Source organism: Microtus ochrogaster, unplaced genomic scaffold (assembly GCF_000317375.1).
Source record: "Microtus ochrogaster isolate Prairie Vole_2 unplaced genomic scaffold, MicOch1.0 UNK12, whole genome shotgun sequence".
Classification (NCBI taxonomy): domain Eukaryota; kingdom Metazoa; phylum Chordata; class Mammalia; order Rodentia; family Cricetidae; genus Microtus; species Microtus ochrogaster.
The window spans coordinates 2,786,604-2,806,158 of NW_004949110.1; the positions used below are offsets into that span (position 1 = coordinate 2,786,604).

The following is a 19,555-nucleotide window of genomic DNA, read 5'->3' on the forward strand; positions in this document are numbered from 1 at the left end:
TAGAAAGTCATAGCTATGAGCAGTGATTAAGGCACTGGCATAGATTTTTGTGTCTTAAGACTATTGGTGGAGACTCAGGAGGAGGGGTTCTCACAGTACTAGAGTAAATTTTAGATAGTATAGTGACATTAGGAAGTAACTATACCATTTCCAAGAAGTAAACATTGGTTAAAATTGGTCACTATGGGAAATACTTGCTTTCCTCTATATCAGAAATAGGTGAGACTGGGGATTTAGAGTCTTGTCTAGCAAATGAAGGCCCTGTTCAGTCCCAGGAGGCAGCCTTCAAATTAAATAGGTAGGTTGAAAATGTTGAAAATACACTGCTGATGAACTGTCCCTACAGGAAAAAGTCACTGTGATCGCCATCTAGTGGCTAGGCCATATCCTTCAAAAGTGGTTGACAGTTCCACACATGTGGATCCGGTGAATTATGGTGAATCTCAGTAGCTTTCATCTGTGGTACTTTGTCACCCCTCCATCTTCTTTTTGTGTCCCTGGAAGTCCCGTCCTACTTTGGTATCTCTCTCACCCTTCTCCGTATGTGTGCGTCTCAGTCTCATCTTTTCTGTGTCTGTGGGTGTCTCCCTCTGACCTTCTCTCGGTCTCTATCTGGTGTGTGTGTTCACGTGTTTGTGCGTGCATTTGTGTGTGTGTGTGTGTGTGCGCGCGTGTGTGTATGTCCCAGAGTATGGTTAGCATTGCTTGCATGAAGATAGGAGGAGGCTACATAGTTACAAGAGTATAAACTATAAAAACATGATACTGTTTTTCCCAGCAACCACTAACTGCTAGTAGTTCCTCAGGGAGATGTGAGGTCTCATGAGCAGGTAGCCACAGGTGCAGTGGGTTCGTGAAGGCAACACCTGTGCTGTGTACGCAAGATGGGCTTTTTGCATCATGCCTCCTTGTTCCTCATGACAATCCTGCTTCTGTTTTGCCAGTGAGCACATTTTCCTGGGAAGTCAGTGTTGTAGCTCACAGGGTGCCTCGCTGGGTAAGAAGACTGATGTCTGTCAATGGCTGTCCCAGCAGCTTGTATAACACCTTCTGGCAGTGTGAAAACCAGCCATCAGGGAAGAAGCTTCTACTTCACTTCCAGCTTGATTTCTGTGTCTCTGTCTATATCCAAAGGATATGGTTTGTGTTTTGGCAGTAAGATTGCCCCATCAAGTTCAGCTGAGGGACCAAGAGCAATGACAAAAACCTATTTGTTTCGAGAGCCTCTGGCACCTTTGTGAACAACAACTCAGGGATGTGTCAATTCTTATGACACAAATTGTGTTCTTCTAATTCACAGAAACCAGAAATAATATGCTTGTAAAATTTGATATAATGAAATTATTTAGATTCAAATTTAATTTAAATTTCCATTCTAGTTCTGAATGTATTCTCCATCCAAAAGCAATGCTGTCCAGAATTATTCTTTAAAAGAGTAGTTAATAAATAAACCATTGTTATATGGAATCCATTTGAGAAGAAAAAATGGCATGGTTTTTTGAAATAAAAAACAATGGTAACACTAAAAATTATTAAGAAGGAGATCCCATAGGCATTTTCTCACAATGACATTGGTAGGTGGCTTTATGCTAGAGTTTTCTGTAAATTAATGTAAGCTCTTGTGGTTATACAAATTTGAACATGGATTGCTTTGTTTCAGTTTGTTTTCCTGCAAAAACAGTCAAAACCCTTACGGGCAATTTCCAACTCAGAAAAGCATAGGTTACTAGTTTCTTACACATAATTTTACCACGTTTTTTCTTCTTCATATTTAATGTGGATTGATACATTTTTATAACAAAACTCACTGATTTGTATAAATTGGTATATAACTACAGAAATTTAATCATATTGAATAAGTCCTTAACATAAGTTCTACTTTTCTTCTGGCTATTGATCATGAACTTTTATTGCTTCAAGTGCTTTTATATTAAAAGTACAAGATATGGTAATTAACTCCTTCACATAATATAATGATCAGTATTCTTTAACCGAGGGCTTTGAGACTCTGAGGAGGATCACTGATTATTGTAAGGGTACTCTTACAATAGTCCTTTTGGGGATGAAAGTACATTCTTCATGATAAACTCAAACTGTCCCTCATTCTTCTTCCATAGCTACTCACCTTTGCTCTCATTTAGTTCTAAGTTTAAAGCATTTTTAAATACTACTCTCCATCATTTAATTATACTTTATCAAGAGCTCTATCCCTATCCTTAAAAGCTAGTTTTCCCCATTCTTGCCTGGCTCCCCCTCTCCTCCACACTCTCTCTCATCAAGCCATCTTGACAATCCCACTAGTTTTGTGCACTTTAACGTGGTTGTAAATCCCATCCCGCCCCATATCGGTATGCTACACTTTATAATGACCATTTGCTTTTCTTACTAGCATGAATATGCTCCAAAATACCAATATGTGTTTAGGTCTGTTTCTAGCCTCAGTTATAGCTGCTGGTACTCAAAGCTGGTATGATAAATGCTTCCTAGACAAAGTGATGTATATCTCATAGCTTCGTTTTGAGATTGTATTAGAGAATTGATTTTGTCATTCATGACTTTTTATTAGAGATTGGAATGTTAGAGATTCCCTTAGCTTCAAAACTACTCTTCCTTGATGTCTACTTCAAAACTACACTTCTTTAATGTCTACATCACAAGGATTTGAGCTTTTACACAACTCATTTTACAGAAGATGATATCTTTTGCTATTTTTCACTTAAAGAAACTTCTTCAAGCTCTGAGATTGTGTCTTCCTTGTACTGATTTTTTTCAGCATTGGTTAATCCGAGACCTCTTTGATTCCATGACTGGGATGTGTGTATGTAATTTAAGGATTAAGATAGCTGTTGGCACTAGAGTTGCTGAATCCAAGGCCCTCCACAAAATCCTTTAGAGAGTGTTCCTATTTTTACTTAAGATAGCATGTTTGCTTATGATACAGTGGGGTATTGATGTAATGTAGCTAAGTGTTCAGTTAATGTTATATAATGAAGAAATATAGATGCATGAAAGGTCTTTGAAAGTTCAACATTTTTTCTTGATTAAAAAAACCCTGAAGAAAACACAAATAGAAGAAACCTTTGAATATAATAATGGCTATATAGGCCCCATATATAATGTGCATTATACTCAAAAGAAAAAATGAGTATTTTCTTATCTGAAACAAATGCACGCACTCTCTCCATCTTATTCAGCATAATGCTTGAACTCTAAGCTAGAGCAGTAAGACAAGAAAAAGAAATTCAAGGACTACAAAGAGAAAGTGACAAAATCTAAACACTCTCATTTGCAGATGACATGATTCTATACTTAAAAGACCCTAAGAATTCTAGCATGAAGCACTTATCTCTAAAAACATTTGCAGAACAATATCAGGATGTAAAGACAACATTAAAAAACCGGTTGTCTTACTTTACACCATTTACAGTTTTTCAGGAAAAATTCCATTCACAATGCTTTCAATATAATAAAATACATAAGGATCAAACCCCTAACCATAAAAGTTGCAAAAAGTTAAGCCATGAAGGAAAGAAGTGGAAGAAAACACAAGAATTCTCATGACCATAAATTGGGAGCTGATGTTATAAATATGACTGTATTATTAAAAATGTTTTTCAGGTTAAGCACAATCCCCAACAAAACCTCAATGTATTCTTCACAAAATTAGAACATATAATCCTAAAATTCATACAAAAGCAAAACTGTCAGAACAGCCTAAAGTTTCCCAAGTAGAAAAACCAATGCTGAAAATATCAAAATGCATAATCTTAAATTGTATTAAAGACAAGTAGTCACAAAAATTGAATGATACTGGCATGCAAAAAGAGAGACACAGGTGGTTCTAATTTACTGTCTATTGCTGACAGGTAAAGCATTTATTACAGTTTACAGATCATAGTCCACCATTCCATCATAGATGGGAAGCCGGGGTAGGAGCTCAAGGCAGGAACTAAAGTAGAGACATTGGAGGAAGACTGCTTATTTCCTCTGTCTTGCAAAGCTACCTTCCTTGTACAAAGCCCAGGATGACCCAGGTCTACATCCCAAAGATGGCACTGATCACATTGGCCTGGGCCATCCCACATCAACATCAATTACCAACCAAGAAAATAGACCACAGGGATGCCCACAGACCAGTCTGATGGAAGCATTTCCTCAATGAAAGTTTTCTCTTAGAAGTGTGTCAAGTTGACAACCATCACATAAGTCAGTAGAATAGAAGATTTAGAGATAAATCCAGAGATATAGCCACCAAATTACAACGCTGTTGCAAACATACACTGGGGGGGGCGTCCGGTGGGTGGAGACAGTATCTTTTAACAAATGATGCTAGAGAAAGAAATTAAATGATCCGGGCTTTGGTGAAATTGTTGTAGAAAAACACTTAAGATAAAGGCACAGGCAACACATCTATGAGAAGGGCTTTAGTAGCACAGGAGACACTTGCAAGAATGGACAGATGGGATTGCATGCAATTAAAAAGCTTCTGCATAGCAAAGGTCATAAGCAGCAGACGATGCCAGCCTACAAAGTGTAGAAAATATTGCCAGCTGCACATCAGATGGAGCGTTAATATCTAGAATAATAAAAAAGTGAACAAAAATCTAATCAACAAACAGGCTAATGGCATGAGTGGATAGTTCAGAAGAGGAATACAAACACCCCCAAAACACTTTTAAAGTTTCATTATGGGGGAGGGCAGTGAGTACCAGAGTGAGTGTGGAAGTAAAGGCTCACTTTGGAAGTTGTTTCTCTCTTTTCATTCTGGGTTCTGCGGACTAAACTCAAGTTCTACTAAAGAGGATGTAGAAAAGGAGTCTTAATTTACTGTTGGTGGCCTGAATATGTAAATTCAGGCAGCCACGATAGAAATCATCATGGAATTTCTCAGAAAGGTGAACAGAACTGCCATATCATTCCTGGTTATGCACCTGAAAAATTTTTAGTCAGAATGCCACAGAGATACTTGTCTATACATGTGCTGTAACATGGATGGAAGGCAAAAACGTGCAGATTGAGAGAAACCTAGAACACCGGTTATATGCTGTACACATTCATCTATGCGGCATGACCTGCCTAGGAAAACCACAGATAATGGTTTCCAAAGATGAGAGAGGAAAACATAAGTGGCTGCTAATGGATGATAACTCTTCTGGATTTAGGCAGTGAGGATAGTTTCTCAAATTTGCTAGCACTAAAGCAACAACAAAGCCCACTGAATTCTACATTTAGAGAAGGAAAGAAATGAAGATGACTTTCTTCATTATGTTGAATTGGAAATAGTTGAAAACTGAGCCAGGCATCTGTTACTGAGAACACCAGGCTATTTTTTTGAAACACTATAATTGTGGTATATTGAGCCACAATTAAAGAAACAATCCTGAAATAATTTTCTTATATGTTTGAGAGTAGTAAATTTAAACAACCACTTTTTAAAAATCTACATCTGGTTTTGTTTTTCCATACATTCTCCCTCTGTAGCAAACATGACTTCAGCAGGCCTGATGGAAGAGGAGGTTATGCATTAGTTATTGTATGGTATTTTATTATTCTGAATACCCCTCTAAAAACATTGGGGAATGTTGTTCATGGGCCCTTGAATGATTTATGATGGCCTAGATATGGTTTATTAGATTTTGGATTATTTTTGACTATTGAGAATTGACCATAATTTTAGATAAGTATTATGAGTTGAACATTGTCTACCCCTACCCCAAATTTACCTGCTGGGCCCAATAATAAAGATTGGGGGATGGAGTCTTCCAAGGAGTTTCTAGAGGTCCCAAGATGAAGCCATTTATGGTGGAGTTGGTGCTCTTACGACAGATGGCAAGAGAGTGATGACCTGAGTATTCTTGAAGAGTGCCCTTCCCAGGCCAGGAAGAAGGCGAACACAGGCTTTACAGTTCATCTTGAAGTTCCAAGCTTAGAGCCAGGGAAGGTAAAGCTTGTCATTGAAAATAATCCACTTTCGGTAGCCTGATAAAGAAATCAGCTTAAGAAGTTGGGTCTGAGAGATATCAGTGTTGGTAAGCAGTCTGATGTCTAGCTGAAAGGACAAAGAGAAGTGATTGAGCAACCCAGCATAGATGGTAAGGACCCCTTTGCAATAACTAGTAAAAATGACGATGATAATTGCGTGCTAGACCTTGTTCTGACCCCATTCAAACCAATGAAGTGCGCTTATGATCAGTAAAGGAGACGCCTCATACAGTGAGAGGCTACTTTGTTTCTCAGTGTGTCAATCTTTATTTCTATATCTGTTTAATGGGAATAATTATGTTACAAGTTTTAAGAGAATCAGATTAACTAATATGTGAATAATTCCCTTAATATGTTGTTAATATATTAGGTACACACTCAGAAAGTAGAGGACTTGTTTTGTTTTTTTTTTAAGAACATGTTGCATGGTTACTTTTTAACGTAAAAATTATATAACTTCCAATACACTAAAGTGATAATACATGATATTTTCATCTTTTTGAGAACACAGGCCCTGCTGGACCAGCTGCCCCTCCACCTGCAGGGTTGCCTACAGGATACAACATTCCACAGCATCCTGGTGCCATCTCTTTGTATTGTCCTGTTGGTAGTACCCATCCTATTCAGTACCAGCCTGGCAGATATCCCATGACCAATCAGCCTGCTCCAGTAATGTGGATGCCAGGACCAGCTCCTATGCCCAACTGCCCTCCTGGTCTGGAATACTTAGCTCAGGTACTGTAATACATCAAAAACATTTTCCTTTGAAGTATGCCCCTGGGGTGTGAACAGAGGAAACAAGATATTGGCTAGAGTGAATAGGGTCACTGATGACAGAGGCTGGCTTGCTGAGAGCTATGATGGGGGATTTACAGGTAGACAGTGGGTACAAGGACACATCCATAGGACACATGAGTTCTTTTTGATGAAATAAAAGTGACTTTCTCAAAGAAATAAGAAAAATAAGAATGAGAGTCACTAACCTGATGCTATACCATTTACTTAGAAGTAAAGTGTTCACATTGAGAAAAAGAGAGTAAGAAGAGAAAACTAGACAAGGGGAGGCGGTGGGTACCAAAATGTACAACCCACAGCTTCTTCTCAACATCTCAGACTCTTTAACATTCCTGAGCCTCAAAACACATAAATCTAAGTATAAGATACTGCTTCAACTCAAAATTCATGTCTTCTTCATACAGCACAGTGACTGCCAAATTTCTTGTGCATGTAAATCAAAGAGGCAGAATAAAAGCTATAGCGCTGTTGTGAGACGTTTTGGTGGATAAACGTGCAATGGTTGTCATGTTGTTAACACACAGAGGCATGCCCTAGAGATGCTGGCTGCGGAAACTATTAGTTATACACTCTTGTGTTGTTTCTCTGTTAGGTGGCTTGAGGTGACACATAGAGATCATGTGCTACTTTGATAAGACTACCACGAGGCCTTCTCCACCCACGGCAGCTTTAGAATCTTTCCAGAGCCTTGTATTTGCCAGTAACTCCACCTGCTTGTCTATTTCCTGCTGGCACAGCACCTCACTAGGAAACTTCAGCATCAGCAGTGATCAGAACATTTCGCCCTGCAGTAGACACTTTTACCACGTAGTCAATGCTTTTATTCTTATTTCTATATTTTAATTTCTTAGTATTTTACAAAGGAAAGTGCAAGCAATTGTAGCAGCCATTTTGATATCTTATATGAAATGATCCCTTATTAATTTTGTTATCTTCTGTGAAATGATCCCTTATTAATTTGTAAGTTTTACGTTGAACATGGACTGTGTCCTCCTATATCCTTTTGTAGCTATTCACACAATTTCATCCATAACCAGTTGGTTTTTTTCCTTGTTATTACACTCACATACCTTTCCTTATTTAATGAGTTTTGATGAAATGTAACATATTAGGCAGCATTCTGGGTTCAGTGATTATGAATAGCCTAATGACATAAATGATTTGTAATTGTGTTGGTTAAGATCTGTCTGTCCTAGAGGAGATTGTCTATCTTCTGCTGGGGTGTTATGAATTGTAATAGAAGATAAAACCACTAAACTGTCCATTGTCAAAGTAATTCCAGTACCGTTAAAGTAGAAGTTTCTCTAATGGTGCTCCTAACTCTCCTTTCCATGGACTGCTACTTTAGAATATTTCCCTCCAGACCCCTTTTTCCAGATCCTACCCACATGGTGCTACCCTCATGCATCCATACTAAAGTATGCACTTGTTCAAGAACTTGGCATTCGGTGAATGCAGCTGAATGCAAATCCACGCACTTAATCTTTGAAAGGTATTCAGGAGGTAATGTGGAGCAGAGGTCTTATTCAGGCTTACTCTGGCTTGTTCACCTTCCCTATACCACAAGAGCATCACATGAGTCTAGTCTATGTTAAGTCATCCTGACTGGCTCCCACGTGAACATCTCAGACAAGTTGACTGAGAAACAGCCAGAGATCCTTTACATGTACTTGGCTCCTCAATGTGCGGTCACTGTAGCAAGCAGATGTTTTCCAGATGTCAGTCAGCTCTCTGATTTTTTACGTGGAACTACCTGAAAGTGTTTTTCTGATTTAGACACCTCTGTTAATATCCGTCTGATTGGATGCTGATAAGATAATCTCAGATGATTACATTTTTAGATTCCATTTCATTTTCAGAGAGATATCTGTCATCAATTGATACATTCTAATTACTATTTTTATTTTATTTCATGCACATAGGTGCTTTGCCTGCATATGTATCTGTGTACCACTTCCATCCTGGTACCCAGGGAGACCAGAAGTGTGCGTCCGAGTCCCTAGAATGTGAGTTAGAGATGGTTGTGAGCAACCATGTGGGTTCTGGGAACCAAACAAACATCCTCGGGAAACATGACTGGTGCTATTAAGGCTGAGCCAACTCTCCAGCCCCTGGTTGACAGATTTTAATACCGTGTAATCACATTCTTTCCTCTTGCTGATTAAAATTAATCCTGGTTTTCTGTCTTCTAATTGCTTTTGCTCTGTTCCCGCAGCTGGACAGCATACACGTGCTTCAGCATTTTGAGCCTCTAGAAGGTATGTATAATTGTGTTTTGACTAGCATTGTGTTTTGAGTAGCAGTATTTTTTAAAAAGATATGTATATTTATTATATATACAGTGTTCTATCTACATGTATGCACCAGATCTCATTACAGATGGTTGTGACCCACCATTTGGCTGCTGGGATTTGAACTCAGGACCTTTGGAAGAACAACCAGAAGCCACTGCTCTTAACCTATGAGCCATCTCTCCAACCCCTTGATTAGCAGTGTTTTAATCAGATGGAAATTTGTTTTACTTCGTACTTAGTGCCTTATTTTCTGTCGATGAGCTTTTAGTGATTCAAAGAGAGAAGACTATTTCCTATTACCTTATTTTCACAAAAGCAATAGAGTGAATTTTCTATGTAGATTTATCGATCAATCCTCCATACACTGATAATCTCTTAGACTCAGAAATGACTTGCATCTAATCTGGCTAGTCCCCTGGACCAGGTGTCCATTTTTCTTTCTCTGCATTCAATTTATTTCAAAGAGTACAACAAGAAGAAGGTGAGAGGTGATCTGAGCTAGCCAGAGCCCCACACTCTGCTAGAGTCAGTGGCAAAGAGAAATAAGAGTCTAAGACAGCTGAGTTCCAGTCTGTGGCTGTTGCTATGGAAGTTTGAATAAATTATCCCATTCAGGTGACGCTGTGCTCTTCTCAGTTACCTGCTTGCTTACTCACTCTTGGGTAGAAGCCAGGCACACCCCTTGGAGCACCACACAGGGCTCTGATTTTTCTGGATTTATTTTCTTATCTTCTGGGAGCATGTCCCAAGTCATTTCATCAGTTTCACATGCTGATCAATTCATGATCTGATGTCTGATTCTTCAAAATGGTTTTATTACTAAAATTTTCTGAATTCCTTTATTCCAAGAAAACTGAATTAGCCATTACTTTATGTGGGAAAGCTTAAATAATTTCTTATTAAGTTTAGTAATTGTTTAAAATTCTTAAAATGTTTAACCCTCATGGCTCACATGGTTGGATTTCACCTAAAGTTTTAAAAAGCTATTTGGCTTTCTTAACTCCTAACCATACTTCTTCCTTTCTTTCTTCCTTTCTTCTGGTCTTCCTTCCTTCCTTTCTCTTCTTCTAATAGCAAAGGCAACTTGAGGCCTGTCTTGACTGTTTCTAATTTAAGATTCTTTCTCCATTCTAACTTTTAGTGATGACAGGTTTTGAAACTAATAATAGGTATGACATCAAGAACAACATAGACCAGATGGTTTACATCGTAACTGAAGACACAGATGACTACACAAGGAATGCCTATCGGAACCTACGACCCTTTGTGCTCCGGGTCACTGACTGCCTGGGCCGAGAGATCATGACCATGCAGAGGCCTTTCCGATGCACCTGCTGTTGCTTCTGCTGCTCCTGTGCAAGACAAGAGGTCAGAGAACAGGAGCAGAATAGACTTGCTTCCTGACCTGCCCTTTACAGTGTGGTCTGCCTTTTCCTTCCAATACTACATGGGATGGAGATTTTTGACCCTACCATTCAGAATAAAACTGAAACTGAGTAGTGGGGAGGAAGGAAGCTGAGTTATTTCACAGGACAGAAACACACACTTTTCCTTTTTCTTCTCTAGTGAGAGATGGAGATCAAGTACAACTTGAGACTGTTTTGTGAACAACTGCTTTCTGATCAATTAGGTTCTTACAGGGACTTCCAGTAGTCATATGATATGTACTGGTACCCACATATTTCCCAGGTGTCAAATTGGAAAGAGCTTTTGATTGCTGTACCCATCACAGCCTACACCATGGTGCAAAAAAAAAAAAAAAAAAAGAGTCCTAAAATAGATGAAATGCCAGCCAGACTGGAGTGTCCTGCCGATGGCAGAGCTAGACCTACAGTGCAAATGCTCTTTATTAAGGTTGGTCCATCCCCTTTTATATACACAGGTTCAGAAAAAAAAAGCATTACTTAAAAATAAACTACGCCTGTGTCACAGTCTCTGTGAGTCCATGTGTGTTAGTCCTTGTGCCTGGGAGATGCCATTTCCTAAGTCATTCATCACCTCTGGTTCTCAGGCTTTTTTCCACCCTCTATTCAGAATAGATCCTAAGGTTTGAGGTCCAGGTGTTGAAAAAGACATTCCCTTTATGAATGAGTGCTCCAAAGTCTCTCACTCTCTGCATGTGGGCCAGTTGTGTCTCTATGTTAATTCTCACCTACTGCAAGAAGATTCTCTGATGAGGATCGAGGCTCTGCTCTGTGGCTATAACAATATTTTCCTTTAGCACAATAGGTAAATTTTCCTCCATGTCCATGGCCTACCTAATCTCATGTTCTTGGCCATTTGGATCCCTGGAATGGACCAAGAAATATGATCATGTGTTACAAAGTATGATCTTCTTACTGTGTTCTTGAATTCAGTTCCCAATATTTTACTGATAGGTTTTTGGCTGTTGAGCAGGAGAGTTGCTCTGTAGGTTTTGGTGGTGGTGTTGATGGTGGTGGGTTTTTGTTGTTGTTGCTATTGTTCTACCTTTATTTGGTTTTGGTACCAGGGTAATACTACCTTTGCTCAATTAATTTGCTTGTTTCTCTTACCTTCCAATTTGAAAAATAGTTTAAGACATTAACTCATTCTTGAAAGCTTAGTTGAATTTAGCTCTGGATGTCCAAGATTTTTTTTTTTTTTAGTAAGGAGATATAGTAATGACTGCTTTAATCTCACTGTTATTGGAGGGATACCTTGCTCAGTCTTAATACAAGGTTGAAGAATGCTTTGTCCTTCCTCAACTTGATATGCCAGACTTTTTTGAGTCCCCATGGGAGGCCTTACCCTTTCTGAGGAGTAGATGGGCAATGGGTGGGAGGAAGGCCTAGAGAGAGGGCAATGAGAGGAGGGGAGGGAGGGGGAACTGCTGTTGGTATGTAAAATAAAAAAAAATTAAATAAAATTTTTTATAAAAGATTCCATATGCCACTAAAAGAATGATGGCATAGTTTAGCTGTAAAGTTCTTTAGACTTTTAGGTAGTTTTCAGTCCAGAAGAAATCCTGAAGATGGTAATGGGGTACTGAGCTCTCCTATACAATTATTACACTTCCACTGTCTGACCGTCTTCTGTCCTTTTGTTTGTTTTATGAAACTGAGAGACTAAATATTTGATGCCAGAATGTTTGCAATTATTTTATAGTTGTGCTGGCTAGGGTTTTGTGGACTGTGCACAAGCTAGAATCATTTGAGGAAAGGGCGTCTCAGTTGAGAAAAGAGTACCTTCTATTCCAGAGAAGCCACATTTGGTTCCCAGCACCCATGTTGGGCAGCTGTTAAACTTGAATTTTTTTTTTTTTTTTGCAGGGCTGCCTTGGTTGTCATTCATTGTCTTAGTCTGTGCTTTTCTTTAAATGTTTTATTTCTCTTTCATATTTAAAATATAGCTTGGTTGGGTGTTTCCATCTTGTTTGGCAGCTGTTTATTTTCATTTCATGATATCCTGGTTTTGGGGTTGATGACAAGACGTCGATGCTATTCTTTCTCATGTCTTTTCCTTTGTTTGTGACTTGGCGTTTTTCCCTTATAGCTTTAGTATTGTTTCTTACTTTTGTATTTTTTGCATCTTTATTATGGTATGCCGTAGAGAGGTTCTCTTCTGCTCATCCCCATTGTGGTTCTAAATGCCTCCAGTTTGTTGCTATGACTTTCTCTAGGTTTACCATAATTTCTAGAATTTAGGCTTTATCACATACCTTTCTTTTATTCCAGAGATTCTTAGATCTTGTATTTTGCATGGACCCCAGAAATCTTGGAAGCTTTGTTCATATGTGTTAATTTATATATGCATATGATGTTTAATAGTATTATATATAAATGTACATATACATACATATCTCTCTTTATATACATATATACACACATACATACATACACATATACATACACACATACATACAGATAGACAGACAGATATGTGTTGTTTGCCATTGCCCTGAGTCCTCAAACTCATGCTTTTGCTTGGTCTTGCCTGTCATTATGCTTTCCATTGTGTGTTTTATTTACGTGACTGATGACTAATTTTATTTTCATCATTTCTCTTTTATTATTTTTCAGAGCCTCAAATTCCTTGCTGAATTTTGTTTCTCCTCCATGTGTCTTATAATTTCTCCTCAATTTCACCACTTTGTAAACTTTCTTGTCTAGGCATGGAATTAGACTACCTAAGAATTTTAAATGGTATGCTATGTTCCTAAACATTAATCTGTTTATCACAGTCTCTGTTTATCAATTTATCTGCAAATTTGAGATTATAATTAACAGTTCTTCTCTGACAAAGTGGTTGCTTTGAAGACTGAAGATTTTTCAGTACACACCAGTCTCTAAACTTAATTTCTGATTATAGATAGTACTGTTGAGTCCCATCAGTGTTTCTGTTGTTCTTAATAGAACAACTGTTCTTTGTAGTTATTATCTTCGTAATAGGAGCTTTATATCTGAGGTGACTTTTTCCAGTCCTTATTTTTCTCAATACATCAGGCATCTATAATCATACATAGCATTTTGTTTTCAAATCAAAGCCTTTAATCCTATAAAGGAGATCAGAAATAGATTAAGGCAAACCAGAACTGCAAACTTATAAGCTTACTTTTTGTCTAATGTCATAATTAAGACAGTTTTATACTCATTTGGTGTATTTTCCTTACATAGCCTTATCACCTATGTAGACTCCTTTACCTATCACCATATAACAAAGTCCCAACAATTTCATAACTATAAAAACAGTCTTCATATCTTCGCTGTTCTTTCTCTCTCATGTCCATCATTAATTATTGGAAATTACTAATATTTTCTGCATCTCTGCAGTTTGTTATTCAAGGATGTTATATAATAAGCGAGGCATATATTAGTCATTTAGTCAAGGTATATTTCTTCACTAATATACACCCTCTTATGCATTTATGCATTATTTAAGATAGAATTAACTTATCTTTTAAAGTAATTTGATTTTACACAGTTCTGAGGTTTTTCTTTATTTCATAGGCATAACATTTTGGCTCTATCAAATTTAATGTTTTGTATAGGTACAAATTTGTATATATGAACAATGGCTCTGGAAATACAACTCCTGACTGCTTTTTATAAAACTTTAACATACAGGTAACTAAATAAAACAGCATTGTGTACAATATTTTTGAAGCCTTTAATAAAATGCTATTGTCAGTCCCTACACACAGGCTCTTACTGTTACAGCATAGCAACTGCTCCACTTCCACCAGCAGGTTTACTTTTTGTGGTTCTAGTTACCATAGACAAATGTAGTCTGAGATATTAATGCCAACTTCCAGAAATAAACAATCCTTAAGCTGAATAGTATGGCGAATTCTGGATCATGAATTATTCTTTTGTTCAGCATATCCAAGGTGCACCTGCCATACACACAGTAGCAGTTGAAAGACTACGTTCACATAATTTCTATTATAGGACAGAGTATTGATTGTTAGTGCTGTACTATGGCTAATTGATAAATTAAACATTGCTATAGACATGTGTTGTATGGCCATAGGCATGTGTTTATTGGAAAGGGTGTTATGTATTGGGGTCAGAACTATGTGAGACCTCTACTAATGTCTTGGAACACATTCCCATCAAACGGGGGCACTTTCACACAATTTCCCCAGAGCTTGTTTCCCACTGTAGTTGTCATGTAGGAGATTTAGTTTTGCTGCTTATGATTTTTTAAGTGAATTAGTCATGTTAAATGTATTTGTTGAAAAGACATGAAAGTCCTAGATAAAACAAAGGTCATTACTACATTGTTGTTTTTCTTTTTCTTTTTCATTTTTAAAGATATGGTTTCTATGTAAATCCTGACTGTCCTGGAACTCCCTCTGTAGGCCAAGTTGACCTCAAACTCATGAGACTCACCTGCCTTTGCCTCCCAATGGCTGGGATTAAAGACATCGGCCATCACTTGCTCAAAGGTCTTTATTATGGCACAGCAACATGAATGATTCATGTCAGGTCCTCTTTGCCTCAGACCATTTAGAATTGACTGGGAGAGGATGCAAATCTAGCCAGACAATGCTGTATGCCCTGCTAGGAACATTGGGCTTAGATAACTGGAATCTATATCAAGCAGTTCAGTCATAATTACTCCTGTCCTTTGCCCCACCTTTATTATGGCACAGCAACATGAATGATTCATGTCAGGTCCTCTTTGCCTCAGACCATTTAGAATTGACTGGGAGAGGATGCAAATCTAGCCAGACAATGCTGTATGCCCTGCTAGGAACATTGGGCTTAGATAACTGGAATCTATATCAAGCAGTTCAGTCATAATTACTCCTGTCCTTTGCCCCACAGTAAAACATGAGCTCATGTCTTTAGAGTGTTTTTGGAAATACAACCCTGTAAATGGCCTCGGGGAAACATGAGCCTCTCCCAGCATTAATTTCCCTTGCCCTAGAACGACCATGAAAATGTCCAGGTGTGTGCACATGTGTGGTATAGGTGTGCATTGTGCACATATAACATCATAACATCTGTTCCTATTTCCTCTGCAGCTGGAAGTGCAGTGTCCTCCCGGTGCCACCATTGGATTTGTTGCAGAACACTGGAACTTATGCAGAGCCACTTACAGCATCCAAAATCAGGAGAGAGAGAGTATGATGAGAGTGCGTGGGCCGTGTGCAACCTACGGCTGTGGTTCAGATTCTGTCTTCGAGGTCAATATATATATGTTGCTTCTACCTTGTCCATAACCTCATAATGTTCTTGTCTTCAGATTTATGTGAATGGTATGAAGGAAAAGTTAATCACAAGTTGACAACAAATCCTTTTCGCATGGTTTCTTGTGGTTACTTAACATTTTCTAAATGTGATTGGCAGTGCCTTTTTAAAAAATGGGTTTTTTTTCCCATTTAGAACACTAAAACTTTGGGGAGTAAACATCATAATTAGATCAGTAACTGTTCTTGATATGTATCATCTTTTTTCCCTAGTTATTTTTAGAATCGGAGTAAAGGTTTTAATTGCAAAATCTAGCAAATCACAACACTTAGAGAATTCATAAGGGCATGGATATAATGAATGGCAGGGCTATAGTGCAACATTTTCTCAAAAGAGAGCAATTTTTTGTTTTGCATTTTCCCAGGGACTGGCAAAAAAATTGCTAGGAAAAAAAAGCCCAGAGGTTTGGTGATGGAGGAAGGTCATTGGTTAATTATAATAAAGAAACTGCTTGGCCTCGTAGGTTAAAACGTAGGTGGATAGAGTAAACAGAACAGAATGCTGGGAGGAAGAGGAAGTGAGCTCAGAGACACCATGCTCCCCTCTCCGGGGTAGACGTGATAGCTCTGCTCTCTGAGGCACACGCGATGAAGCTCCGACCCAGGATGGACGTAGGCTAGAATCTTCCCGGTAAGCGCACCTAGCTGTGCTACACAGATGACTAGAGATGGGCTAAATCAATATGTGAGAATTAGCCTAGAAGAGGCTAGATAGAAATGGGCCAAGCAGTGTTTAAATGAATACAGTTTGTGTGTTGTTATTTCGGAGCATAAGCTAGCCAGGTGGCCGGGGTGCTGGAGACGCAGACCCGCCACTCCTATTACTACAGTTTGGGAGTCTTTCTCAAAGCCTTTTAAAAAGATAAGGCTTGCAACACACTAAATTACTATTATTATTATTTATTCCTTCTTTTACTTCATATGATACAGAAGAGCTTTCTAGTTTTTATTTTATATCACCATGTAATGAAACATCATTCACTTATTAAGAACACTGTAGAAAATGACAACAAACTAGGTTTCCGGCGCAGGTTGTGTGAGGTCATTCTATTACTAGGTGACATTAGAAGCTAGGTAAGAGGTATTTTTACTGTCAAATGTTGGGGTCGCTTTTTTAGAAGCTGAAGCCCATTCTTATACCTAAAACTGCTGAAACTGGTTGGGCTTAGCTCACAGGAGATTGAGTGGTGTGCAGTGTGTATTACACGCCCCCTAGCTTTGTTTAAAGGCTCTCTTGATTGGTGACTTCCAATTCCCAAATTCTCAACCTCTACTACAGAAAACAATTTAATCATCAATTAAAACCATGCCTTCTGAAAAAAATCCCCAAAAGATATATTTAAGGAGGAGGAAAAGTCACTAGATTGGGGGTTTTTAGGTATATCCCAGGTCAGTAATTAACAGTTTCAGGACACTTCATCCTAGGATTCCTCATTTGAAATGATGTCATTAGTGGGTTTCTTTTATATTATCCTACCACAAACTGCTTGTAAGAAGAGGACAGAGGTATGTCCCTTGACACTTTTCAGCCATCATAACGTCCCGCTCTTGGCATTGCAGGTCAGCTCTCTAGATGGAGCCTCTAACATCGGCAGTATCATCAGGAAGTGGAATGGCTTTTTATCAACAATGGGAAACGCCGACCACTTCGAGATTCGCTTCCCTTTGGATCTGGACGTGAAGATGAAAGCGATGATTTTTGGCGCTTGCTTCCTAATTGTAAGCCTTTTGCTGTGGGCTTGAGAGCATCATTTTGTCTGATGAGAAGCAGTACTCTATAGGAGAAAATTAATTTTGAAGCTAGGCCAGCTTCTGTCTGTGCCACTTCTAGGCACAGGTTTGGCACTGGTTGATGGGGTTTACAGGTTGTAGCAGGGAGAAAAATATTGTCATTACAATCTGAGCGAAGTAAAGGCTGCTGGGGCATATCTGGAGGGTGGCAGACAGAGGATACAGTATTCACTGTTTCCTATTATCTTTCTCACTACTTCCAAACAGCTGTCCGGTGATAATTAGTATAATAAAGTAACTACGAAGCAGCTGCCCTTTTCCTCTTGTGTGTCAACTGTAATCCTGCTCATCAGTGTTGTACTCAGTTTTACTCCGAGGTTTTCCTTCAGTCAATGCTAAAAATTAGTCGGTGCTGAATATGAAAAGCTTTATTGTCCATCTGCATTCTCACATGTTAGCCATACTTATAAATATTTCATTAGATTGTTTACTTTTACTGGAATACATGTTCCTGTGATAAATTACAAAATGCCTTGGTATAATTATTTCTATCTATCTGCCATTCATTTCTCAATCTAAATACTGTAATCCTTTTCCCATTTCAGGACTTCATGTACTTTGAAAGGACTCCTTCACGGCGCTCATCAGTATAGAGGGATCAATCCAAGCATCAGTTGAAAACAAAATTAGAGAAATGTACATTGGACTCACAGCCAGCCTTCAGTTATTCACAAGTATATTTCTCTGGCTTGAACATTGTTTTCACTGGTATAAGTTCAAGAATAAAGTCAGGATATGTGTCCCAGTACCTTGTACATTTTCTTACATGCACATTTAACATTCACACACACCTTATATCTGAATGTTTATCCTGAAGTCAAGGATTACATATTGTATCTCATTTGACATGTTTTCAAAATCAGTCTAATGACCAGGGTGTCCTAATGACAAACAGTTTATAAAAACTGAATGTATAAATCGTATCATTGTTCAACAGTACTTTACCTGATTTTCATGTTAAACAATTCTTTACACACAAACAATCAGAAAACACAGTAAATATGTTGCCTCCACATTCTCTCGATTATTAGTGAGGACTATGGAGGACCGGCAGGTCGTACTAAGGACAGTCAGTGTATGTATGAATACACCAACTAGTGAGTCTTTCACTCTGGCTTCTGTCTATATGTGGACTGTGTTCTTCCATGGATGTTTCCTTTCAGAGGTTATTAAATGAAGATTAAGAGAAGAGGCTTAGCCCACCACTCTTTTTGAAACAGATACTTCACTTTCAATTACAGTAATCTTTTTATGATAAAGTTTGGTTTATTCAGTTATTTGTAACAGATTGTTACTTGCTGCTATTCATTTTTTTATAAAAATATGATATATGGATTGTTTTCTAAAAACTCAATACCTTATATTTTAAATTCAACTCTAATCTTGACTAGATGTATGCATTTTTGTAGTGCTATCTTATATTTTGCACATACACCAGATTTTGCACATACTGTTTAGAGCTTGTGTATGAACTTGTCATTTTACCCACCCACAGCCCTGTATTCCCACACTTACCTTACATTGATAGTGCAAGTCAGGATACTTTACATCTCTGTGTTTCTTACTTTAATGTTTGTGATACTAATACTTTTCTAACAGAAAAAAATTCTTAATCATAATAAAGTGGTGTCATATTTTAATGTAATTCATGCAATTTTTGTATCTCATAATGGAATTTGATTATAAAAAATTGACCAATGTAACTAAAACATAAACAGATTGTTTTTTTATAGTTAAGTGGTTTCTTGTCCCCTTAGGTTCTTAGACTTTTAAATAAACATGTAATAGAACTAATTGTAAGATGGTATTTTATTTCCTGAGTTGTGACTGAGTATGAATGCTTTCCAGTGAGATATTAAAAGTAATGGCTTATTAATAACTAAGCTCTTCTCACTCTTATATAGATTTACTAATTAATTCCTGAGTCACTGAACAGTAATAACTAACATTCCTTTTTAAATATTTTTTCAATTACATT

General features: G+C 37.9%; 1 protein-coding gene across 1 annotated transcript in view; it reads left to right on the forward strand.

Moving 5' to 3' along the window:
* Plscr4 (phospholipid scramblase 4) overlaps positions 1 to 19,322 on the forward strand; it is a 31,318-nt gene extending 11,996 nt beyond the window's left edge. The window contains exons 4-9 of the mRNA XM_005366655.3: positions 6,494 to 6,717; positions 8,993 to 9,035; positions 10,213 to 10,439; positions 15,562 to 15,723; positions 17,347 to 17,505; positions 18,123 to 19,322. Of these exons, the coding sequence (XP_005366712.1) occupies positions 6,494 to 6,717; positions 8,993 to 9,035; positions 10,213 to 10,439; positions 15,562 to 15,723; positions 17,347 to 17,505; positions 18,123 to 18,170 (863 nt within the window). The 3' untranslated portion in view covers positions 18,171 to 19,322. The remainder of the gene's footprint in view (positions 1 to 6,493; positions 6,718 to 8,992; positions 9,036 to 10,212; positions 10,440 to 15,561; positions 15,724 to 17,346; positions 17,506 to 18,122) is intronic.
* The last annotated feature ends 233 nt before the right edge of the window (positions 19,323 to 19,555 follow it).